We start from the raw sequence: 21,633 nt of genomic DNA on the forward strand, positions 1-21,633 counted from the left end.
GCTGACTGGAGATTGCACCTACCCCCACACGTAGCGCCCATGCTCATCCCTGCTGGGCCTGAGCTTCTCCTGCGTCCAGGGTCTGTGCCGGCTGGTGCAGTGGGCTGCCCTGGAGTGGCTGGGACCAGCCACCCAGCCTCCGGCCCAGACCCTCCTTTTCTCTTGGGCTTCCCTGGAGGACTCTGGCTATTAGCCCTGGAGGCTGGTAGCCCGCTGTGCCCAGCACCCTGAGCAAGCAGCTGGCATGTGTCCTGGCTGGGGGGAGAGGTGCTTGCTGTGGACATGGGTTAGCGATGTCCCGAGCATCTCCACCCAACCAGGGACTACAGGGTATCTTCCCTGTGCTTCTGCCAGGACACGGAGCTGCTGGACCTGCGGGAGACCATCGACTTCTTGAAGAAGAAGAACTCGGAGGCTCAAGCCGTGATCCAAGGAGCTCTGAATGGGACTGACGTCACGCCCAAAGGTGAGCCAGGCACCGTGGCAATGCTGCCACCCCTGCTTCTTGCTGCTGTGCGGCCAGCGCCAGGCCTGTGATCTAGACCCCCCCGGTCATGTCCTCACCAAGGCAGGGGATCCAGATCCTCGTCAGGATGGGGAGGAAAGGGGGACAATGGGATTCTGCTCATTCACAAGAAGCTGGGAGGTTTAAAACGCCCCCAAGTGCAATGTCTTGCGTTCTCCCCCAGGAGAGATGGGGTGTCTGCTCTACCACCCCACCCCCTGTAACGCCCAGCAAAGACCATCCTGCATCAGTGTCTCCCGTCTCTCAGCAGCCATTGGGAGCCCGTGGCACGTGTCTGATCCGTGTCACTCTCGCCTGGTCCTTGTGTATTTGATGCAATATGTATGAGCGTCTCTTTGAAGTCCAGGTAGAAGAGAGAGTCTGGAATCTCATTGAAACAGAATAACATTGGCCGATGATGAGAGAGAACCCAGCGTGGTCTGTCAGCACATCCCAATGGGAGCAAGCTGCCGCTGTGTATGCCCCCCGCTGTTGTAGTAAGCGCGGCTTGTTAATTACAACCAGCCGATCACAGGGCACTGGGGCGCAGATCCTCAGAGGTCTCAAGCTCTTGGCACCGAAACACCTTTGGAAATCTCACTCTGGTTCTGGGTGCAGAGCATTTGAAAATCTGTGTCTAATTCTTACAGTCTGTGCAAACCCACCCTGCACAGAGCCCCGTCACAGAATTTACGGGAGAACCCAGCCCCTTTGCTGCAGGACTGTGGGAATCCCCGCTTTCATTCCACACACTTGTTTCTAGATTTTCTGGTGCTTTGAAAGCCTGCTCCAAATGTAACTGATGCAGAAATGTCTGCCTGAGTCTGGAGAGAGCCTGAACCAATCGCTGAGAATTGTGTACTGCCCTTATTTGCCACCAGGGGGTTCTGATCCTTCCCTCTTGCCTGCCAAATTAGCAGGGTGCTCTAGGAGGACAAAGAACCATTATTAGATGGTGGCAAAATGTCTCAAAGCTCCCATAAGAACAGATTTCTTGAAGACAGCACACTCATCCCATAAGGGAAGATAAGGATCCCCATGGTGCTGGACGGGCAAGAAGCGAAGTGCAGAGAAATCCAGGGAAGCCGCTGCAGGGCGCAGGAGCTGGGGCTAAGCCCGGGGTGGGGAAGATGCTGGCTGAGCCAGGGGAGCAGAGCAGTATAGATGGGGTGTGAGACTGGCCCCAGTGGGGAGGGCTCTTTGCCAACACGTAGATTCTCAGCCTCTCTCTCTGTCTTCCCTCCCTGGGACCCCAGAGCTGCGCATCAAGAGGCAGAACTCCTCTGACAGCATCTCCAGCCTCAACAGCATCACCAGCCACTCCAGCATTGGCAGCAGCAAGGATGCTGATGCCAAGAAGAAGAAGAAGAAGAGCTGGGTAGGTCAGGGGAGCTGGCGGGGAGGAGGCGTGGGGGGGAAATTGTGGAAGGATCTGCCCCAGGAACGGGCTCTCCACGTTGTGTTCTTAGCACACAAGGCATCCCGGTGGCATGGGGCTGGACCCTTGGTGCCCCGGATTAGCATGCTGCTGTCTGCCTTAGGGGGACGCCGCAGGCTGGGACTTCCTCTCGGAAGTGCTTTGCCAACTCTGGGACTGAGGGCTGAGTCGCTGGCTGGGCAGGGTTTTCAGCCCACCCAGGAAAGTTCCCCAGCCCAGTTCCAGTACGTGTGCACCATTCCAGACTGATCTCCCTCCCCCCATATCCCACACTGGAACTGCTGGCTCCCGCAATGCAGCCTGGAGCGGTGCAGTTGGACAGAGCAGGGACCAGCCCAGTCGCCCTCCCATGCCAGGATTCCCCATGGGGGTCAGTCACCCCTTCTTTCCAGGTCCCAGCTCAGGTAGAGGGGACGGGCCGGCTGCAGCAAGCTAGGGGAGGCTGCCCAGGGCTCCAGGGCTCCCTAGCTGTGCACTGACTCCAGCAGCTCGGTACAGGCAGGGCTCTGAGCTGAGTGTGTGATTAAGTCTTGCTTTGTTTTGTTTTCTCTCCCCCAATGCTGACCCCAACCCTTTTTTTCCAGGTGTACGAGGTAAGTCTGACACCTTTTCCCACCCCCCTGGTTCCCCGTGTTTTGCCCCCCGTCCAGGGCGATCGCTCATTTCCAGTGGGACAGCACTCATGAAACTAACCATTCCATCCATTCCATTGGCGCTGACCACCCGTGGAGCATGGTCCATCCACCGGGCTTGCCGAGCGTTGCTGGCTTACGGGCTTGTTTTAGCTTTGAAGCTAGCTCCTCGGCCCCCATCTCCCCATCAAGCTCTGGCCAAGGGAAGTTGGGCTCCTGGGTCTGAATTGTCAGAGGGGGCTCGGGCTGTTGGGTGCCCTTGAGTTTTGGTACCGGAAACGCCTTAGTGGGTCTTTGGAGCAATGCTCTGTCTCAGCCACAAGGCCTGGGGCTCAGGGCAGCAGTGGCTGGGCCAGGATCTCTGGCCTGGGCGGTGCAGGAGGTCAGACTGATTAATCAGAACCTGAAAACCTATGGAGCTGGGTACCACAGCTGGCTAGTCACTGCTGATCAGACAGGCCGTGCTTTGGACCTCCTCCTCCGGGTGAGGAGCGAATCCCTAGAGAGCCCCAGAGCCTGAACTTTCTGAACCTTTTGGGGCTGCGACAGCAGGCTGGGTAGGCGCTCATGGGATCCTTCTGCTGCCGTTGGCCAGACTGGGAACACCCCAGGGCTGTGATGATGCCTCTGCCCTGCCTTCCAGGCCTCTGCGGGCCTCACTCGGTCTGTGCTGGTAGCAACAGGTAGAGGCCAGTCCCGAGCCCTCGGCGCATTCCCTGCGTGTCCAGCCCCGGATGCATTGAGCACTCACCAAATTATCCAGCCCGCTGTTCCTGAAGGAACTGCACATATCAGAGGATCAGCCCTCTGCATAGCACCCCAGCTAAGATATATTTATAGCAAACACGAGAATATGTTTATCGTCAGAGACTAGAGAGTCAAGTCATGAGGAGTGAGGATGCTGGAAAGAAGGTTAAGTTGAAAACAAAATCATCAGACGCTTTCTAGAGGCTAAACTGACCCTCCTGGCTAAAGAAGTTTCTCTCACCCAAAGTTCTCATCAGTGTTTTCAGCCAAGCCGGTTGAGACCCCTTCCTCAGCCTTGCTCCTGGGTCGCCGGCATCCCCACTCCCATCCCGAATCTGCTGAAACCAAATGGGACGAGAGGGCAAAGTTCTCCAAGCTCCTTCGTTTACTCAACTCCAAGGGCCGCATCCTCTGGTGCTAGGAGGGGGAGAATTTGAGAGTCCGGAGATGTGGGTCTAATCTGACTCGGCCACCCACCACGTGGGGCTGTGGGCAGGTCACTGCCCCTCTCTGGTGATGGTGCCCGGCATTGCCACGTGTTTGGAGTAGATGGTGGCCGAATGTCCTTCAGCCCCATAGGCACAGATTTATGGAGGTTGCAGGCTCAGGCCCTAAGGTAAAACAGGGCCCCCCAAGGCACCCCAGTCCCTCTCAATGGGCTGACTGGCTCCAGAGAGGGCGGTGTCCATCCTTGGAGGGAGCTGGGTCGCCCTCCTTCCCCTCTGAAATACACAAGGTGACCAGATATATTTTAATATGAAAATCTGTTTGCAAAGGCCAACCCCCCAATCCTGGGAAGGACCCCATTGTATTTCAGGAACTGAATTTCAGGGACATTGCCCCCCTCCCCCCCATCGAACTACATCTCCCATGATGCACTGGGTTGCCATAAGGCACAGCCTGTCCTGGCCAAGCGACGAGACGGTGCATCATGGGAGTTGTAGTCTGACTGGGGATCCTAGCCCATGAAGGAGGACGGGAGCACGAGGCAACTGAACTGCATCTCCCATGTAGCACCCTGGCAGCAGTTCAGAATCAAAATATTTCGGTTCCAGACTTCTGATGGTTTGGGGGTTTTTTGGTTTTTTTCCCCACTGAAAATGCAGCATTTTCAGTAAGGAGCCCTCCTTCCCGACCACATTGTCCAGCCCTCTCTGCCCACCAGGCCTAGTCCACTGGCTAACAGGCTGATGCCCATCCCCAAGACCCAGTCCTGCCCCCTTTGAACCGAGCTGTGCATTGGCTCCATTGGGAGCAGAACAGGGCCTTAACTTCCCAGGAAGGTCTGGTCCGTACGGGTCTGTCAGGCATGCTGCAAGGCCAGGGTAATGAAAGAGCAATGCACTGATTGCCAGCCCTGTGACATGCCATCTGGTGACGCACCCGGCAATCCACAGGGGCTGGTTGGTATCCTGCAGTCGTTGTGAAAGCGCTAAAGGGGAGCAGCCTCCTTGAGAGATCCAGGGTTGGTGTGGGACCGCGAATGAGGCCGGCGACACCCCCATTTCAGAGTCCCCTCCGCCCATCACAGCGTCTGGCCCCCTGAGCCGTCCTTTCAGTCAGTGTCTCTGTTCTGTGCCCCCGGTGTGTGCGTGTATGCATGCTGCATGCTCCATCTGGGATGCGGATTGAGCAGGAGTCTGGGCCGCCGGGCCCGTCATGTGTTAGCAACCCCGTCGTCCTCCTTGCTGGGGAGGCTCAAGCAGGGCTGGGCACGAGCAGCATCCCCTCTCCGAGTCCTCAGAGTCCGGTGAGCCTTTTGGGGCTGGATTCCAAGTCCTTGGGTTGGGTTCCTTGCACTGGCAGGAGCAGCTCCGTTGAGTTCAGTGGGGCGGGCGTGAGCCTTGCAGAATGGCGGCATTGGACACCAGAGCCCAGGGCTGTGTGGGCTTGGCCTTCTCCCTCCTGAGCCAGGCTCCCCCGTGATCAGAGCCACAGAGATGTTCTGTAGCACCACATGGGCCCCCGGCCACCACGCGCTAGCCCCGTGATTTGGCATCTGTGATGCTTTCCCCCATGCTGGAGCTTCCCACCAGCCTTGCCTGGCTTGACAGAACAGACTCAAGCCCCCAGAGACAGGGACTGTGCTCTCCCCGCCTCACGCCCGCTGCCTTTCGTGGCACCGCCAAGCTGGGCTTTAGGGGAATGGGATGTCCCACGTCCACTAGAACGGGGTGTTCCTCTGAAAGGCTGTCCCCTAGCGGCGTGCGGTCGAGTGTTCACCCGATGCCACCCCATTCGAATAGAATCCCTCGCCAGCCAATCCTCTTCTGCGGCCGTAGAATCAGGCATGGTGATTGGCTGGGAGCGGCGGTAATGAGTTTCCCAGAGAACACTGGGATTGGGTACCCCGCATCAGAGACCCGAGGCTGATCTCTGCCTTCTGCGCCCCTGGGTGTTGGCAGTTCCCGTCCCAGGAGTCCCGCGCAGGGCAGCCAGTTACAGCTGCTTTGAGCTGAGCCAGTCCAGACCCAGACAGAGCAGCCGGCGTGGTAACAGTCCCATTGTGCCCTCCGGTAGGGCTGAAGGGTGGAACCAGCCCCCCACAGCTGGAAAGAGAAACCCCGAGTGCTGTCACTCAAGCTGCCGCTCTCCCCACTATCCCATGCTCCCCTGGCAAAGCAGGGAGGGGGCCCCTGAAGTGGTCTTGGATCACACGGCTCCCTCATATTGCAGTCCCCTTTCAGGGTTGTTTCAAGCAAGGGATGGACGGCAGCAGGCCAAGGTCTTCCCTGGTCAGACTCCTCTGAGCCCTGCAGAGTCCTGGCAGGGCTGGATGTGCCCCAGGGTGCCTCCTGCTGGAGTGGAGCTGGCATGGCATGAGTGGCCCTGCCGCTGTCACGCTGGCCTGGGGTGCCAAGGGGTTGTGTGTGGATGCCCGGGAGCCGCCCCACGGGGGACATATTCTGTGTGTGCCGCCAGGGGGCGGTGATGGGACCCGCCCATGGCCCTGTGGGATTTTGTCCCTGGAGCGTAACGCGGACGTGCCTCAGCACTGGGCACGGCCATGCTGGCTCAGCCAGGCTCGGAGCGCGCCCATGCTTGCCTCTGCGGCTGCTTGCTCAGGTGCACCTCTGCATTCCGGAAAGGGGAAGCGTGTCTGATAGCTGCGGGCACGGTGGGACCTGCCCATGGGGGTGGGGGTTCCTGGCTGTCCTCCGTCAGCACTGGAGGGCTCATTCAGGGAGGCCGTTTCTCCTTCCCAGGAGGGCTGGGCTGACCCAGGGCCCAGCGGAATGCCGATAGGCCTGGAACTTACGCAGCTGGGTCCCTCCGACTGTGCTGAAGCCCCCAGGGTTACGGCTTCGTCCCACGCTGCCCTCTGCCAACAGCCCCACGGAGGGGCATGGGGCACCTAGACCCAGATCATCACAGCTGTTCAGGCTGCTAACTCCCACTGATTTTAGTGGGTCTGGGGTTTGAGGATCTGGGCCCTAAGCATTGGGCAGCAAGTGGGGGCAGGGGTATGAACAGCAACAGGGATGGAGGTCGGAGGGTAGGGGCACTCAGGCATGCAGGGACCCCATGGCATCCCCACTTCGGTCTGGAGGGACACCGATGTTCACAATTGGCCCCTTTTTTTTGGTAGTATCCCTCTCCCCTGTGGATGGCTGAGTAGCCACAGGCAGGATGTAAGAGGCTCTGACCCCTGGCTGGGGCTGGGTGATGTGCAAGGTCGACCAGCTCTTTCCTTCTACCCAGGCAAGGGGATGCACCAAACATCCCGGTCGGTCTCCCCCAGGGCCGGCTCCTCTGTCAGGATGCTGCTCTCGCAAGCAGGGAGGGGGGGACACACAGGGCGCGTGCATTCGTGATCATGGAAGATCCGCCCACCCTCCTGTGGGGTGCCCCTGCGGGGCCAGTGCAGCAGCGGAAGGGCTGGGGGAGATGGAATCTCCCGGGAGGAACCCAAGATAAAGCTCTCCCTGCCGAGCGACCCTGGAGTTTGTCGCCTGCTGGCCAGAGCTGGGGTCAGGATGGGAGATGGCTGGAGCCAGCGGGGGAAGTGTCTGGTGTCACGGCTGGGGTGATCTGTGGTTTAACCTTTTCTGGACATCCTCCTTGTCTTCTGCAGCTCCGGAGCTCGTTCAACAAGGCCTTCAGCATCAAGAAGGGCCCCAAGTCGGCCTCCTCCTACTCGGACATCGAGGAAATCGCCACCCCCGACTCCTCAGCCCCGTCCTCTCCCAAGCTGCAGCACGGCTCCACTGAGACTGCCTCGCCTTCCATCAAGTCCTCCAACTCCTCCTCCGTGGGCATCGACGCCACTGAGTAAGGGCAGCCCTTGCCCTGCAGCTGGCCCGGGGCTATGCACGGGGCCAGATCCCCCGCTGGTGTGACCCAGTGACACTGCATGGATTCCAGCTGGGAGCCTGGCCCATAGACTTGGATTCCCGTGCCAGCTGCTCAGGCCCCAGGCCACGGTGTGGGGCACCCAGCCCCTTCTCCCTTCCTGGGTGCAGCATGTCTCGCACCCAGCACGGACCCCTGGCCTGGTGCATTCATTGTCCACAGCACGGCTGCTCTGGCGAGATCGCTGTGGATGGGGGTGGACGAGGCAGCTTGGCTGGCATGTTTGCGTCCCTAGCCCTCGCTGGTCCTGCCGCCGCGTGGGCACAGGAAGGCACTGGGGCATCGGCTGGGCCCTGTGGACCCCCCCCCCCCACCTCCCATCTGGCTGCTGCTCAGCCTCCTCTGAAAGCATTGCTCAGACCCGACGGTGGCCTCTGGGTGGAACTCGGGGTCACACCTCGCTTCAGCACCCCCTAGCAGAGCACGTTGTGACCGGCCACCCTATGGGTGTCTTTTTCCCGGCGCAGGCTCTTCCAGGCCAACGAGGAGGAGGAAGAGCCGGAGAAGAAGGAGGTGTCGGAACTGCGCTCCGAGCTGTGGGAGAAGGAGATGAAACTGACCGACATCCGGCTGGAGGCTCTGAACTCAGCCCACCAGCTGGACCAGCTCCGTGAGACCATGCACAACATGCAGGTGAGGGCCCCGTCCTTGCGTGGGGAGCCACGGACCCACCGCAGAGTGGGCCTGGCTCACCGACCCTGGGCCACTCCCCTGGCCTGCCTCTCCCAGCCATTTCCAGCCCTCTCCCTGGTGGGGCCAAACACCACCCCTGCTCTCCTCTGGGGGCGTGCGCTTTGAGCACATGGTCCAGCCCGTAGCCTTTGATGATGGTGGGGCTGCACTCTGTCCAGTAGCACCCCAGGTCTCGTGGCATTGGGGGTCAGTGGCTCCACGGCACGGGAGAGGGGGTGGGCTGAGAGCTCTGCCGGACCAGAGGGTCTGTTTTCCTTGTGCTGGGAGTGCTCAGGGAGCTGGAGGGTTCCTGATCTGGGTCCGTGGCCATGGGCTCTGCTCTGTAACCCCTGCCTTCTCCACAGCTGGAGGTGGATCTCTTGAAGGCCGAGAACGATCGGCTCAAGGTGGTCCCAGGGCCTTCGTCAGTGCCGGGCTCCATCCCCGGGCACATCAGGAGCACGTCTGCCTCCTCGTCCCCACGGCGCTCACTGGGCCTTGCCCTCGCTCAGTCCTTCAGCCCCGGCTTGGCAGATACAGGTACCAGGGAGAGCGGGATGCATCAGGGATGGGACCTCTGTGCAGCGAGTGTGCACCGCTGACCACAGGACAGAGCAGCAACCCGCTCCTGGGCAGGGGTCTGGCTGCCTCTCTACCACGGGCTCTGCTGCAGGCTGGGGTCAGCCTGGGCCCCACAGAGCCTGGAGGAGCCACACAGTGGATGCAGGGGCAGGTGCAGGCCAGATATGCAGGGAAATCCTGACCCCTGGCAGCTCCAAAGGAGCTGGGAACCTCCTGCCCTTGGTGCCAGATCCAAGGGTCCACCCCAGCCTGCTGCTGGGCGCCAGGGAGCTGGGGCAAGGGGCCTGAGCCCTCCTCGTTGCAGACACTGGGAGCCGTAGCAGGCTATGGGTCAGGCCCTGGCTTGCAGGAGCTGCGTCAGTCACGAGGGCTGTCAGGGGATGACTGTCGCCTGCTGGGGAGTGTGGCTTCCAGCAGCGAGCGGGGCTGACTCTGCTGCTCCCTCCCCAGACCTGTCACCGATGGACGCCGTGGGGGCCCAGAAGGACGAGGTGACGCTGCGGATAGTAGTGCGCATGCCGCCCCAGCACATCATCAAAGGGGTAAGGACCCTGGGGGCGCAGCCGGGCCAGGGCGAGCACACAACCCAGTTGGGGCACGTGGACGGCTCGCAGCAGGGCGTGCCAGGTGGGACGTTCCAGCCATGCTCATGCCTTTGCCTTCGGCTTTCAGGATTTAAAGCAGCAGGAATTCTTCCTGGGCTGCAGCAAGGTGAGCGGGAAGGTGGATTGGAAGACGCTGGATGAAGCCGTCTGCCAGGTGTTCAAGGTACAGATGCTAACAAACTCCCAGGGATCTGGGGTGCTAGGGAACTGGGCTTTGAGCCCTGCCCTGCTTCGGAGCGGGGCACGGCTCTGCTCTCGCTGCTCTTAGCCAGAAAAGAGGGGAGACACTTGGCTAAGGGGCCTTTAAATGCCCACGCTGGATGGGTGGAAGCAGGGAGAAGGGGAGCCAATCTCGGCAGGTGTTGGCCCTTTGCATGCATCACCTCCCGTGGGGATTCCGAGATGTCCGGCCCAGAAGGGACGGTTCTGCCCGTCCAGTCAGCATGGACCTCGCTCTCGAGTGGCATTCTCAGCCGATGTTGCAAGGCGCCCTCCCTGGCCCTGCTGGTGCCCCGGCTCCTCCGTGTCTCCTAGCTAAGCCCTGGCCAGTGGCACCCAGCTTATTGCGAGAGCTGCATGAGGCCAGCACAGGCCCACCAGCAGCCCTGCGCCTCATTCCCCTTGGTGGGACCTGTCCAGGGCCCGACGGGGAGTCTCCCGCTGGTCTGGTGCGGTCTCCTAGTGCTGCGGGGGGGCACCAGCGGGAGGAAGCATGTCTGGCTGGGCTGGGGAGGAGCGCAGGGCTGGGATGGCGGGGGGCAGCGGGTCAGGATTGACGGGCACCAGCCAGGAACCAGGGAAGCTAAGCACCAGCACTTCCCCTCTCTGCCCAGGACTACGTCGCCAAGATGGACCCCGCCTCCACGCTGGGGCTGAGCACCGAGTCTGTCCACGGCTACAGCATCAGCCACGTGAAGAGGGTCCTGGACACGGAACCCCCGGAGCTGCCCCCCTGCCGGAGGGGCGTGACCAGCATCGCCGTGGTGCTCAAAGGCCAGTACTGGGCCGGGAGAGCCGGCACCCCCTGGAGACAGGGTCTGGCGTTAGCCCTGTGGGGCACAGTTTCTCCAGTGCTTCCCACCCCCTCAGCTTCAGGGGCCACGGCTAAGGATCTGGGGAAGGGAGGAGGGCACTGGGCTGGGGCACTGGGCCCCATCTCCTCCCCCACCGCCTTCCCCCAGTAGCAGGCCCTGCCACTACCGTGGGTCGGGCACAAGAAGCCGGGTGGAGGAGGGCTGGCCTGGCCCACATCAGGGCTGCTTCCAGCGTGGACGGGAGGCAGCTAGGGGATCTGCCAGGGGAAGGGGGCCCTGCAGGCTGTGCCCTGAAGGGGAGGGGGCCCTGGAGTCTCACTCAGGCAGCCCCCTCCCCCCCATTTCTTGGGGGGCAGAGTCCAGCTCAGGTGGAGCTGGGGGTGGGCCCCAGCGCGAGGGGTCGCTCTAACGCCCCCTGCCCCCCGACAGGCCTGAAGGAGAAGTGTGTGGACAGCCTGGTGTTCGAGACCCTCATCCCCAAGCCCATGATGCAGCACTACATCGGCCTCCTGCTCAAACACCGCCGCCTCATCCTCTCGGGGCCCAGCGGCACGGGCAAGACCTACCTGACCAACCGGCTGGCCGAGTACCTGGTGGAGCGCTCGGGCCGGGAGGCCACCGAGGGCATCGTGAACACCTTCAACATGCACCAGCAGTCGTGCAAGGTGAAGGGCTCCGTGAGGGCTGGCTGGGACCCGGATCCCCCTCCTCACTAACCCCAGGAGAGCCTGGGAGCTCCAGACACTGCCGTCCCCGCCCCGGGATCCCATCCCCCCCCCAGCTCGGCCGGTGCCCCCCAGTCCCGACACGCAGCCCCCTGCCGTCCCAGCCATGGGATCCGCCCCCCAGCTCGGCCGGTGCCCCCCAGTCCCGATCCACAGCCCTTTGCTGTCCCAGCCCTGGGCTGCCCCCCAGTCCCAACCCACAGTCCCCTGCCGTCCCAGCCCCGGGATCCCCCCCAGCTCGGCCGGTGCCCCCCAGTCCCGACCCGCAGCCCCCTGCCGTCCCAGCCCCGGGATCCCCCCCCCAGCTCGGCCGGTGCCCCCCAGTCCCGACCCGCAGCCCCCTGCCGTCCCAGCCCCGGGATCCCCCCCCCAGCTCGGCCGGTGCCCCCCAGTCCCGACCCGCAGCCCCCTGCCGTCCCCGCCCCGGGATCCCCCCCAGCTCGGCCAGTGCCCCCCAGTCCCGACCCGCAGCCCCCTGCCGTTCCTGCTCCGGGATCCCCCCCAGCTCGGCCGGTGCCCCCCAGTCCCGACCCGCAGCCCCCTGCCGTTCCTGCTCCGGGATCCCCCCCAGCTCGACCAGTGCCCCCCAGTCCCGACCCGCAGCCCCCTGCCGTCCCAGCCCCGGGATCCCCCCCCCCAGCTCGGCCGGTGCCCCCCAGTCCCGACCCGCAGCCCCCTGCCGTCCCCGCCCCGGGATCCCCCCCAGCTCGGCCAGTGCCCCCCAGTCCCGACCCGCAGCCCCCTGCCGTTCCTGCTCCGGGATCCCCCCCAGCTCGGCCGGTGCCCCCCAGTCCCGACCCGCAGCCCCCTGCCGTTCCTGCTCCGGGATCCCCCCCAGCTCGGCCGGTGCCCCCCAGTCCCGACCCGCAGCCCCCTGCCGTCCCAGCCCCGGGATCCCCCCCCCCCAGCTCGGCCGGTGCCCCCCAGTCCCGACCCGCAGCCCCCTGCCGTCCCCGCCCCGGGATCCCCCCCAGCTCGGCCGGTGCCCCCCAGTCCCGACCCACAGCCCTTTGCTGTCCCAGCCCTGGGCTCCCCCCCAGCTCTGCCATTGCCCCTCAGTCCTGACCCACAGCCCTTTGCCGTCCCAGCCCCGGGATCCCCCCAAGTTCTTCCGGTGCCCCACAGTCCCAACCCACAGCCCTTTGCCGTCCCAGCGCCGGGATCCCCCGCAGCCCTGCCGGTGCCCCTCAATCCCAACCCACAGCCCCCCACTGTCCCCGCCCTGGGCTCCCCGCACACTGCTCTGTTGACACCTCGTGCTGCTGAAACCCCTCGCTCCCTGCTGTGGGGGGTGGTTCAGTGCCGCCGTTCCATTCCAGGACCTACAGCTGTACCTCTCCAACCTGGCCAATCAGATCGACCGGGAGACCGGCATCGGGGACGTGCCATTGGTCATCCTCCTCGATGACCTCAGCGAGGCCTGCTCCATCAGCGAGCTTGTCAATGGCGCGCTCACCTGCAAATACCACAAATGGTAAGGCAGCCCCGCCCCCTGCATGCAGGCCCCGCCCCCTGCTTGGTGCCCACCAATGGCATCCAAGCCTCGGACCCTGCTGCGCCCCCGGGTAGCGCCCTGTGCCCAGCACCTGGCACTGCTCCGGCAGGGATGGGGCTGTTCGACTCCAGCTCCCTGGGGATCGACAGCCCCTGGGCCCCCCAGCCCCACTCCCTAACCCCCACACCCCTCGCTCTGTGGTGAGAGCCCAGCCCTGCTCTCACTGGGGACATCGGGGGGGAATGGAGCATCGGGATCCCAGCCTGCCCATCGTTGGGGGACGACACTTATGCTCCATGGTTGCAGACCCCCCTTGGCGCTTCCCTTGGTCTCTGGCCAGCCCCACCCCCTTGGACTCCACCCCGTACATTAGGCCGGCTGCCCCATGACATGGGCTGGGCCGGGGGGGGGGCTCCCTGCGCCCTCCCAGGTGCACCAGCTGTGGGTCCCCTTGGCCTGGCCCCTCTCCCTCTCTCCGCAGAAGCCTGGGGGACAGCAGTGAGGCCCAAGTAGCTCCCCTAGCAAAGGGCATGGCACTCCCAGAGCCCCCAGCTATAATCCTGAGAGCGCAGCCCAGAAGGATCTGAGCTGGGGAGCCTCCTGCCCTGGCCAGAGGACGAGCCCAGGGCCAGCATCCCACCAGAGTCCCCTGGGGGGTCTCCTGGGTGGTAGGGAGGAGGCTGGGAACTGTTTTCTGGGCCTCTCTCCCACAAGATGGGGGGCAGCAGGCCAATCTCTCCTCCTGCCTGAAGGGGGAGACAGTGGGATTGCTGCCCCTTCCTCTCCCCCATGCCAGCCCCAGTGGATGGTGACATTAACCCCAAAGCAGGGGGCAGCTGTGCAGAGTTTCATGGGGCCCTGTCTGTCTGTCTCTCCCCAGCCCCTACATCATCGGGACGACTAACCAGCCCGTGAAGATGAGCCCGAACCATGGCCTGCACCTCAGCTTCAGGTACCGGGGACCTCAGGGCCTGTGGGGGGCAGAGCCACCCTGTGGGTGCCTGCATGGCAGCTGGTCCCTCCTCCGCTGTCCGTCCTGGAGGCCCAGGCTGAGTAGGGCCCTGGGCCTGACCCCTCCATCACCTGAGGATGCTGCTTCTGTGCCTGCCCAGCCTGGGATCAAGGGGCTCCCACCCTGGGGGGGGAGCCATGACCTGTTGGGGATGTGGCCCAGGCCTGGTCCTGCTCCTGCTGGCCAGGGAAACCGATCTCCCCAGCAACCCCAGTGGGAGGCTCTGGAGAGCCTGCGAGGCGTGCGTTGGGAGGCAGCCTTTCCGGAGCCTTTCGGGTGGGCACTGCTGGGGTTGTAGCACATGACAGGGCTCCAGGGGGTACAGCGCCCTGAGGGGTGCAGGGGGCCCTGGGGCTGCTGCTTGGGGGTACAGTGCACTGGGGACGCTGGAGCTGATACCAGGGGTATGGTGGCCGGGGCCCCGGGGAGCGTGGGGGGCAAGGTGGCAGTGGGGGTGATGGTTCTGTCCAGACGTGCAGCGCCGAGCCCTCCCTGTCCCCCAGGCTGCTGACTTTCTCGAACAACGTGGAGCCGGCCAACGGCTTCTTGGTCCGCTACCTGCGCCGAAAGCTGCTCGAGTCGGACAGCGACATCAACGCCAACAGGGTGGAGCTGCTGCGGGTCCTGGACTGGGTGCCCAAGCTCTGGTACCACCTCCACACCTTCCTGGAGAAGCACAGCACCTCGGACTTCCTCATCGGTGAGTGGGGTGGGAGCCAGCAGGGCCGGGGCGGAGACAGGCCGTGGAGCAGCCCAGGGACTGGCTCTGCAGCTCCCCCAGCTGGCAGTTTCTCTGCCACTGGCCTTCCCGCGGGGGGGGGAGCCTGCAGGAGCGGGCAGAGCTAAACGCTTTGCCCCTTCTAGGCAACGATCAGCTTCCATTGGCTGCCTACTGAGTCTTTGGCAAACCCACCACTGACCCGAAAACGAGCCAAAGCCAGCCCCCTGCACTCGCCCGAGTCGTTGGCCAGGGTCCCGCAGCACAGCAGGAAGTCCCGCCTTCAGAAGGCAGGACTTCTGAGAGTCACACGGCGGAGTCAGAAGGCAGGAGGTCCGTCCGTCCATCCCCCTCCCCCCCCCCAGTGAGGTGGGTAGGGCTTTGGAGTCCAGCTAGTCTGAGTGCTAAGGTAGTGGAGACACCTGTTTTTTTTGAACTTCCAGGCTGGTTTTCCCTTGGAAGTTGCCTTTTCCTCCCCAAAACAAACATTTTTGGCAAAAGTGTTTAATTTTTGACCTTTTCTTGGCCGGTGACGTTTCGTATGGAATTTTCCATCGAGATTGTCACCAAAACCCAGTATTAAAATTACCATCAACTGAAACCAAGTGTCTGGGGTGACCGAAGGTCCCAAGGGCCATTTTTCAATCAGGATTTTGATAAACATCTGGATTAAAAAAAACTCCACAAGCTCTGGGAAAGCAGCTCCCTTTCGATCCCGGTACAATCCAGCCACTCTTGGCGGGCGGGGGTGGGGGGGGGGTATTTTTGCCCTGTTTCCCCCAGCTCCACTCAGGAGCTTTCACTCTGTTATACAGCCAACCTGCCAGGGTGCTTCCTGCAGAGGGGGGTCTGGTCCCCGGCCCCGCGTCCCTAATAGCCTCTCCTCCACCAGTGTGCCATCCCAGAGGTGGCTGCATTTCAGTGCACGTCTGTCTGGTTTGTAAAGCCCTTAGGGTGTAAGATCCAGATTCCGGGGGGATGTTTTGAGGGAGCCGCTGCCCAGCAGTACCAGAGAGCATTCCCAGTGCCGCCGTCCTGCTCCGTCCCCCATGGCTCCCGCCCCAGAGATAGCTGTGGCAAACAGCTTGGGGTGGTTACATCCACTGCAGCCTTTGCAGGGGACAAATTGGCCACTTGGCCGGGGCGCTCAGCTCCAGGCGAGGGTCAGAAGCAACCTCTGCCCAGGTGCCAACATTGTGTTTTCCATCACAGCTGGGCTGGGATCACGGTCCAAGTCCTTGTTGGGAGCGCGGCCTCCTCTGGGGAGGGGACAGGTGTTCCGGGTTGAGAACCGACTAGGGGGCAGGGTTGAGGCACCTTTTGGGATCATGGTTCCCTTGTGCTTGTGCAGGCTGGGAGGAGCCGTGACCTGGTAGCCAAGGCTGGGGAGGTGCACGGCAGGTCCTAGAGGCCAAGGCGGATGCGGGGGCTTGTGTCTGCTCGGCTCACTGGCCTCTCCTTGTCCCCTCCCCTCCTGCAGGCCCCTGCTTCTTCCTGTCCTGTCCCATCGGGATTGAGGATTTCCGGACCTGGTTCATCGACCTGTGGAATAACTCCATCATCCCCTACCTGCAGGAGGGGGCGAAGGACGGGATCAAGGTACCCCGCCGAAATCTCTGAACTGACCCAGGGCTCTAACACCCCCACCCTCATGCGGGGCATCCAATCAGAGGAATGGCCCTGAGCTGCCCTGCCCCACAGCCAGGAGAATGACCCACAACAGAGCTGGCAGGAGATGAGGAGGACTGGGCAGCTGCGGGGCGGGATTGAGGGTCACCAGCGGAGCTGGGTGTTAGAAGGTTGCCCAGTCTCTGCCTGCGCTAACCCTGACCTTCCAGGCCTTCCCTGTCCTGAGCCCCACTCTCTGTCAGTGGGACTGAGCCGCAACGGCCTCCGTGCGGGAGTAGGGCCCACGTTGCAGTGAGCATTGAGTCTTGCACCCCTTCCCCACTGTTCCTTCACCCAGTCTCTGTCCCCCCTTTCAGGTCCATGGCCAGAAGGCAGCCTGGGAAGACCCCGTGGAGTGGGTCCGGGACACCCTGCCCTGGCCGTCAGCACAGCAGGACCAATCGAAGCTGTACCACCTGCCCCCACCCAGCGTGGGGCCCCACACCACAGCCTCCCCCCCAGAGGAGCGGACTGTCAAAGACACCACGCCCAGCTCCATGGACTCCGACCCCCTGGTATGGGCCGCTTCCAGTAGGGGGTGCAAGCAGGCATGTGGGGGATCAGAGCCCACAAGATACGGGGGGGGGTCACAGAGGCAGCGGGGGCAGGGCAGTGTGTGTTGGGGTGGGGGGTCACGGGGGCAGGGCAGTGTGTGTCTGGGTGGGGAGGTCACAGAGGCAGCGGGGGCAGGGCAGTGTGTAGTAATGGCTGGGTAGAGGGTCCTGGAGGGGAAGCGGGTTACAATGGGGAGGGTTGGTGGGGGAGGATGGGCATCCTCCCCAGGTGACTGTCTGTATACTGTCACAGAGGGCCACCACCCCCACCCCAAGGGATGTCTCAGTCCCAGAGACAGATTCCATTGAGCACGCTATTGATAGCAGGGCCGCTCCGTAAAACGGGTGCTGCGGGGAACAAGCCGAAACGCATGGCAGATGGGGGGGCCCAGTAGAAGCAGGCTGGTATCTGGCGTGGTCTGCAAACAGGCATCCCTCGTAAGCCCTGCAATGCACAATACACACACCATCAGACCAAGAGAGAAGCGTCTGTTACCCCCTGCCAGGAAAGAACCCACCCGCCTAGCACCACTCCTGGGCTGACCGGCCTTACCTTCCGACCGTAATTTTCAGTGTAGACACGTAACTTCTTCGGTCTTCGCCTTACTCATATTTTGCAACGCTTACGAGGAGCAGCAGACTACTGGCTCTCAGTAGTGATTTCACGTTGCCACCCTTTGGTGAACTAATATGTGTCAACTTGACCCAGGGGATCCCTATGAACATCTGTGTACCCCTGTGCCGGTTGGCACCGAGAGGTCCCTGGGTCACACAGAGCTCCAGCTGAAGGATGGGAACGTGGAGTGGGGACTCTGCAGGTCAGGAATGGGGGGCCTCTGGGAGAGCTGGGGCAGAAGTGGAGTAGCATTGGGGCAGGATTGGCGGGCCATCCGCAGAGCTGGACTGGACTGGCTGACAGTCAAGGGCGAGGGGAACTGTGGGTCAGGTGTGGGGGGCTCTGGCTGTGCCCCGCTGCGGACGCGCCTGGCTGAGCTGCTCTCAGTGCCCTTGCTTCCTGCGCAGATGGCCATGTTGCTGAAGCTCCAGGAAGCAGCCAACTACATAGAGTCTCCAGACCGAGAGACCCTGGTGGATCCCAACCTGCAGCCGACGCCGTGAGGCCGCACCGCACCGGAGAGGGGAGCTCGCCGCCCTCGGCTGCCAGCATCCCCGCCAACTGGTTTTGCTTTTTGTTTGGTCTCCTGGGAGTGCGCGGCCAGGGCTGGAAAGCGGCGGGGACGCGGGGCTCTGGCACGTCCCCTTGGGGCATGGGGGCAGCGGGGCTCGGCCCACGAGAGAGCGCAAGGCACCCGCCTCCCAGCCTGACTGGCGGTAGGAGAATCCTGGTTTCTCTTCTTGGTTTTTCTGTCTCTGTCGCAAACTCCTGGGGGCTGGGGGCCAAATGCAGCCAACGCAGAGTCCCCGGCACCCACGGGCAGGCCCCTGCGTGGGGCGGGGACCCCGCGGAACCCCTCCCAGGGTGCAGCTCGGGGGCAGGGAGGAGCATGCAGCCCCAGAACAAGAGGATTTTTTTTTTTTAACGAAACAATCTGTGGGGCAAAGAGAAGAACAAATCCCTGATGGAAGTGTCTGAGTCGTGCTGCCAGGGACTTGCCGGGCACTGGGTTTCGCTGTCTCCCGCGCCAGCCACCCCACAAACTCCAGTGCAAGCGAAGGCCTGGGAGAAGGAGGTGGACTCTCAGCTCTGTCTTTGTACATCCCTTATTTAATCTGCATGACCGTCATTTAAACCAGGACTTCCCAATAAACCCTGCTTTGGTTATATTCTTTCCCCCTGCCCCCCCCCCCCACCCTCCTATTTGATTTGGACAGAGTTCAGCTCTTCCTTTGTTCCTCTTTGGGTCTGGTTCTTTTCTCCCCATTGCTGCGGCCCGAGGAGGAGCGGGCAGCCTTGCGTTGAGTCGATTCCTTGTTTTCATTTCCGTTTGACTCATTTATTTTTGTAGCTGTCGGTTTCTTCTCGGTGATGAACCTGGTGCTGACTGGATGCTCTCCAGTAACTGATTCCCCCCTCGCAGCTCCTGGCAGGCTCAGCGTGGCTTCAGTCGGCAGCACGATGCTCACAAAGAAGCACAACTGGCTGGGGGGGTTCCTCTCCTCACCCCCCACTTTGTGACACCCATCTTCTATAAGCACAAGATGCCCGTAGCTGGGAGCCAGACCCTGGCAGGGGGAGCTGAGGGACAGGGTTGCTGCAGCCCCTGGCGACTCAAGTGCGAGGCAGTAGCCAGAGATGGTGACAATCTCCCACCAAGCCAGCAGAGCTGGTAGCGTCAGTCCCCCATGACCGTTCTCGCCTGGCTAGGGTAGAGGGTGACGGGATACTGAGGCGAGGGGGCTGGCAGAGGAGGCCCTGCCTGTGCCATGTCTCCATGTGTGGTTCGCGCAGGCAGAGATCTCACTTCACGTCTCCATGTCCAGCACAGAGATCTCAGTAGCCCTTAGGAGACATCTAGACAAGGGGCAGGCAGCAGATGGGCCTCCCTCCTCCATGCAGGGCAGTGGAGGAACGAGTGAAAGAGCCCCCTTCGACTCCCCCAGCCAACACCCTTGGAAAGCCCTTCCTTGTTTCCCTCAGGCTCCAGGACAGGCTGGGAGCGTTGGCTTAGGCTCATCCATGGGGTGGGTTCAGTACCGCTGGTGGTGCAGTGCATTGCAGGGGTCTCTCGTCTCGGCATCATCCCGCATCTGTCATCAATAGCTTTCTGGACATCAGAAGGCCATGAAATAGCCCGAGATAGCATCTCTAGCCATTCAGGCCAGAGGGAACCGTTCTCATCTCTGCTCAGCACTTACCTAGCACAGGCTAGAGGACTCCCTCTTCCCCCCCCCACCCCCCCACTTGTTGCATCCAGCTCTCAGCTTGTGTGTGATGGCTTAGAAGGAGACACCCAGTCTTGATTTAAAGGCTCCAAGGTCTGGAGAACGTACCCTGGCCCTAGGTGACCCTGGGACTTGCTGATGTGCAGACACATCCTCTATGTAACTACGCCCCCAGGGCCATTCATATACTCAGCCCAGGAGCCCAGTAACTCCTGGCCCGAGGGATAACCTTAGCCCAGCGGGTGCTGTTTCCTAGCAATCGAGACAGACTAGCACCTCGGGTTGAGTCTCCGGCAAGCGGCCTGTGGGCTTGCTTGGAATTCAGCCTGAGCCACTCAAGCTGAGCCGCAGGCGAAGGCATGTCCCTTCCCTCGCCCAGAACCACACAGGGAGCAGAAGCCCCCATCTGGGAAGCTGCCCCGCCTCGTGCTGCGGACTGAATCTGCGCTGCTGTCCCTGCAAGCTGTGAAGATCTGAGCCAAGACCTGCAAAAGAAATATGCAACTGCACAGCCAGAAGAGGTGGCTGTGGAAGGGGGGCAACCATGGTGCTGCAATGCTGCCTTATTATCTCTGGTGCGGGGGCGGACAGAGCAGCCTGGAGTGTATGAGGCAAGGGCACGTGTTGGCCAAAGCATTGGGTACGTGACTGGGCCCCAGCCCAGGAGCGCCAAACTGAGTCAATGTGTGTGACCAGGGGAAGGGAGGGTGGGCATGTTTAACCCCACTTCTCTGCTGGTGCCTGCGGTGCTCCTGTCCTGCCTAAATGTTCCACTGATGGACGTTCAGGGACTGCCAAGGCCTGCACTGCTCCCCGGCGAGCAGGGAGGAAAGCTGAACTGGGAGCTCGGTCCTAGCCCCACCGCACTCCCTGCTGTGGAGTGCTGGGCTCTGGCTAGCTCTCACCCCAGCTCCCCATGGGCTGGGCTAGATCGATCCCTGTCTGGCTCCATGACTTTGGGGGGTGCCTGCTGCTAACAGAGATGCATCCTTGGCCTCTGCCCACTGTGCTCGGGTTTGACGTCGTTGCTAGCCGTGAGCCGGGTCTCGTGAGTGTCCGTAACCAGGCAGTTCTGGATCAGGTCTCAGCCTCCAGGAGACTGTTGGAGCCCAGGACCCTGCTTACGCTTCTGGGGGTCCAGAGACCCTCACCCAGGGATTCCTGCTGCTGGCCAAAGCTCATGGTTGGGATCAAGCAGATCATGTAGAAAGACACCCAGTCACGATTTCAAGGCTCCAAGTGACAGAAAATCCACCCCGTCCCTATGTGACCGTGGACATGACCTACAAATACATCCTCTAGGCAAACTCCTGGCCCTATCGCGGTCCACCTGGTGCCACCCACAGCCAGAGCTGCTGCACCAGCCTTGTCTCTTGACAGGTCTAATCCCATGGGCCAGCCCTGCCCAGCTGCCTACGCTGTCCCATGCAGATTGTGGCCTGTGCTGGGGAGGTGGCTATGGGTTCGCGCTGGTGAACAATGCACAAGTGGAGGAGAGCAGTCGCTCCGCTCTCCCCATCCTGCAGCCTGTTGTGTTGAATTCACCCTGATGGGGTGATGGAGGGTGGAGGTGTGGAGTAGGGAAACCAGTGCCTAGTGCTGGTGGTTACTGGAGCCCCTGTGGATCTGGCCAGATGCAGCAGCCTGGCATCTTGGTGGGGAGGGCAGGGCAGTGGGTTCCTGGCTCAATGGGCAGCCCCGCAGCGGGGAGCAAGGGCGAACTTCGGTGCTGCTGGCGGTTGGCCGCGCGCAGTAACGTGTCACAGGCAGAGTGCAATCAGCTGCCGTGCCTTCGGCCTGGAGGGGCAGATGCAACTGTGTCCACAGTTCTGAAAAGGGCTCTGGCCCTACTGCCCTGCCTTCCCAAAGGGTGTCTCTGGCAGGAGGCAGGTGCTACTATCCTTCCGGTTTGCTTTTGCTCGGAGACGACACAAAACAACACCCGACCTGCCTTTCTCAGTCGCATGCTATCTCCGGGTGCAGGGCTTGGGCAGTCTGGCACACGGCGCCCGCTGGGTATGGCCCAGGCCTGTGCACAGAATCTCTCTG

The 21,633-nt window shown here is 62.2% G+C and overlaps 1 protein-coding gene across 7 annotated transcripts in view; it reads left to right on the forward strand.

The window, feature by feature from the left end:
• The window catches only part of NAV1 (neuron navigator 1), a 292,762-nt gene extending 274,253 nt beyond the window's left edge, over positions 1 to 18,509 (forward strand). For all 7 annotated transcript variants that reach the window (XM_073319526.1, XM_073319524.1, XM_073319528.1 and 4 more), the window contains 15 exons: positions 355 to 466; positions 1,762 to 1,883; positions 7,398 to 7,594; positions 8,143 to 8,308; positions 8,713 to 8,887; positions 9,380 to 9,471; positions 9,602 to 9,697; positions 10,368 to 10,527; positions 10,998 to 11,233; positions 12,613 to 12,767; positions 13,669 to 13,740; positions 14,304 to 14,500; positions 15,999 to 16,117; positions 16,504 to 16,701; positions 17,764 to 18,509. In XM_073319526.1, coding sequence (XP_073175627.1) covers positions 355 to 466; positions 1,762 to 1,883; positions 7,398 to 7,594; positions 8,143 to 8,308; positions 8,713 to 8,887; positions 9,380 to 9,471; positions 9,602 to 9,697; positions 10,368 to 10,527; positions 10,998 to 11,233; positions 12,613 to 12,767; positions 13,669 to 13,740; positions 14,304 to 14,500; positions 15,999 to 16,117; positions 16,504 to 16,701; positions 17,764 to 17,859 — 2,193 coding nt within the window. In that variant the 3' untranslated portion in view covers positions 17,860 to 18,509. The remainder of the gene's footprint in view (positions 1 to 354; positions 467 to 1,761; positions 1,884 to 7,397; positions 7,595 to 8,142; positions 8,309 to 8,712; positions 8,888 to 9,379; positions 9,472 to 9,601; positions 9,698 to 10,367; positions 10,528 to 10,997; positions 11,234 to 12,612; positions 12,768 to 13,668; positions 13,741 to 14,303; positions 14,501 to 15,998; positions 16,118 to 16,503; positions 16,702 to 17,763) is intronic.
• The last annotated feature ends 3,124 nt before the right edge of the window (positions 18,510 to 21,633 follow it).

The sequence above is a fragment of the Lepidochelys kempii genome, chromosome 21 (assembly GCF_965140265.1).
Source record: "Lepidochelys kempii isolate rLepKem1 chromosome 21, rLepKem1.hap2, whole genome shotgun sequence".
NCBI lineage: Eukaryota > Metazoa > Chordata > Testudines > Cheloniidae > Lepidochelys > Lepidochelys kempii.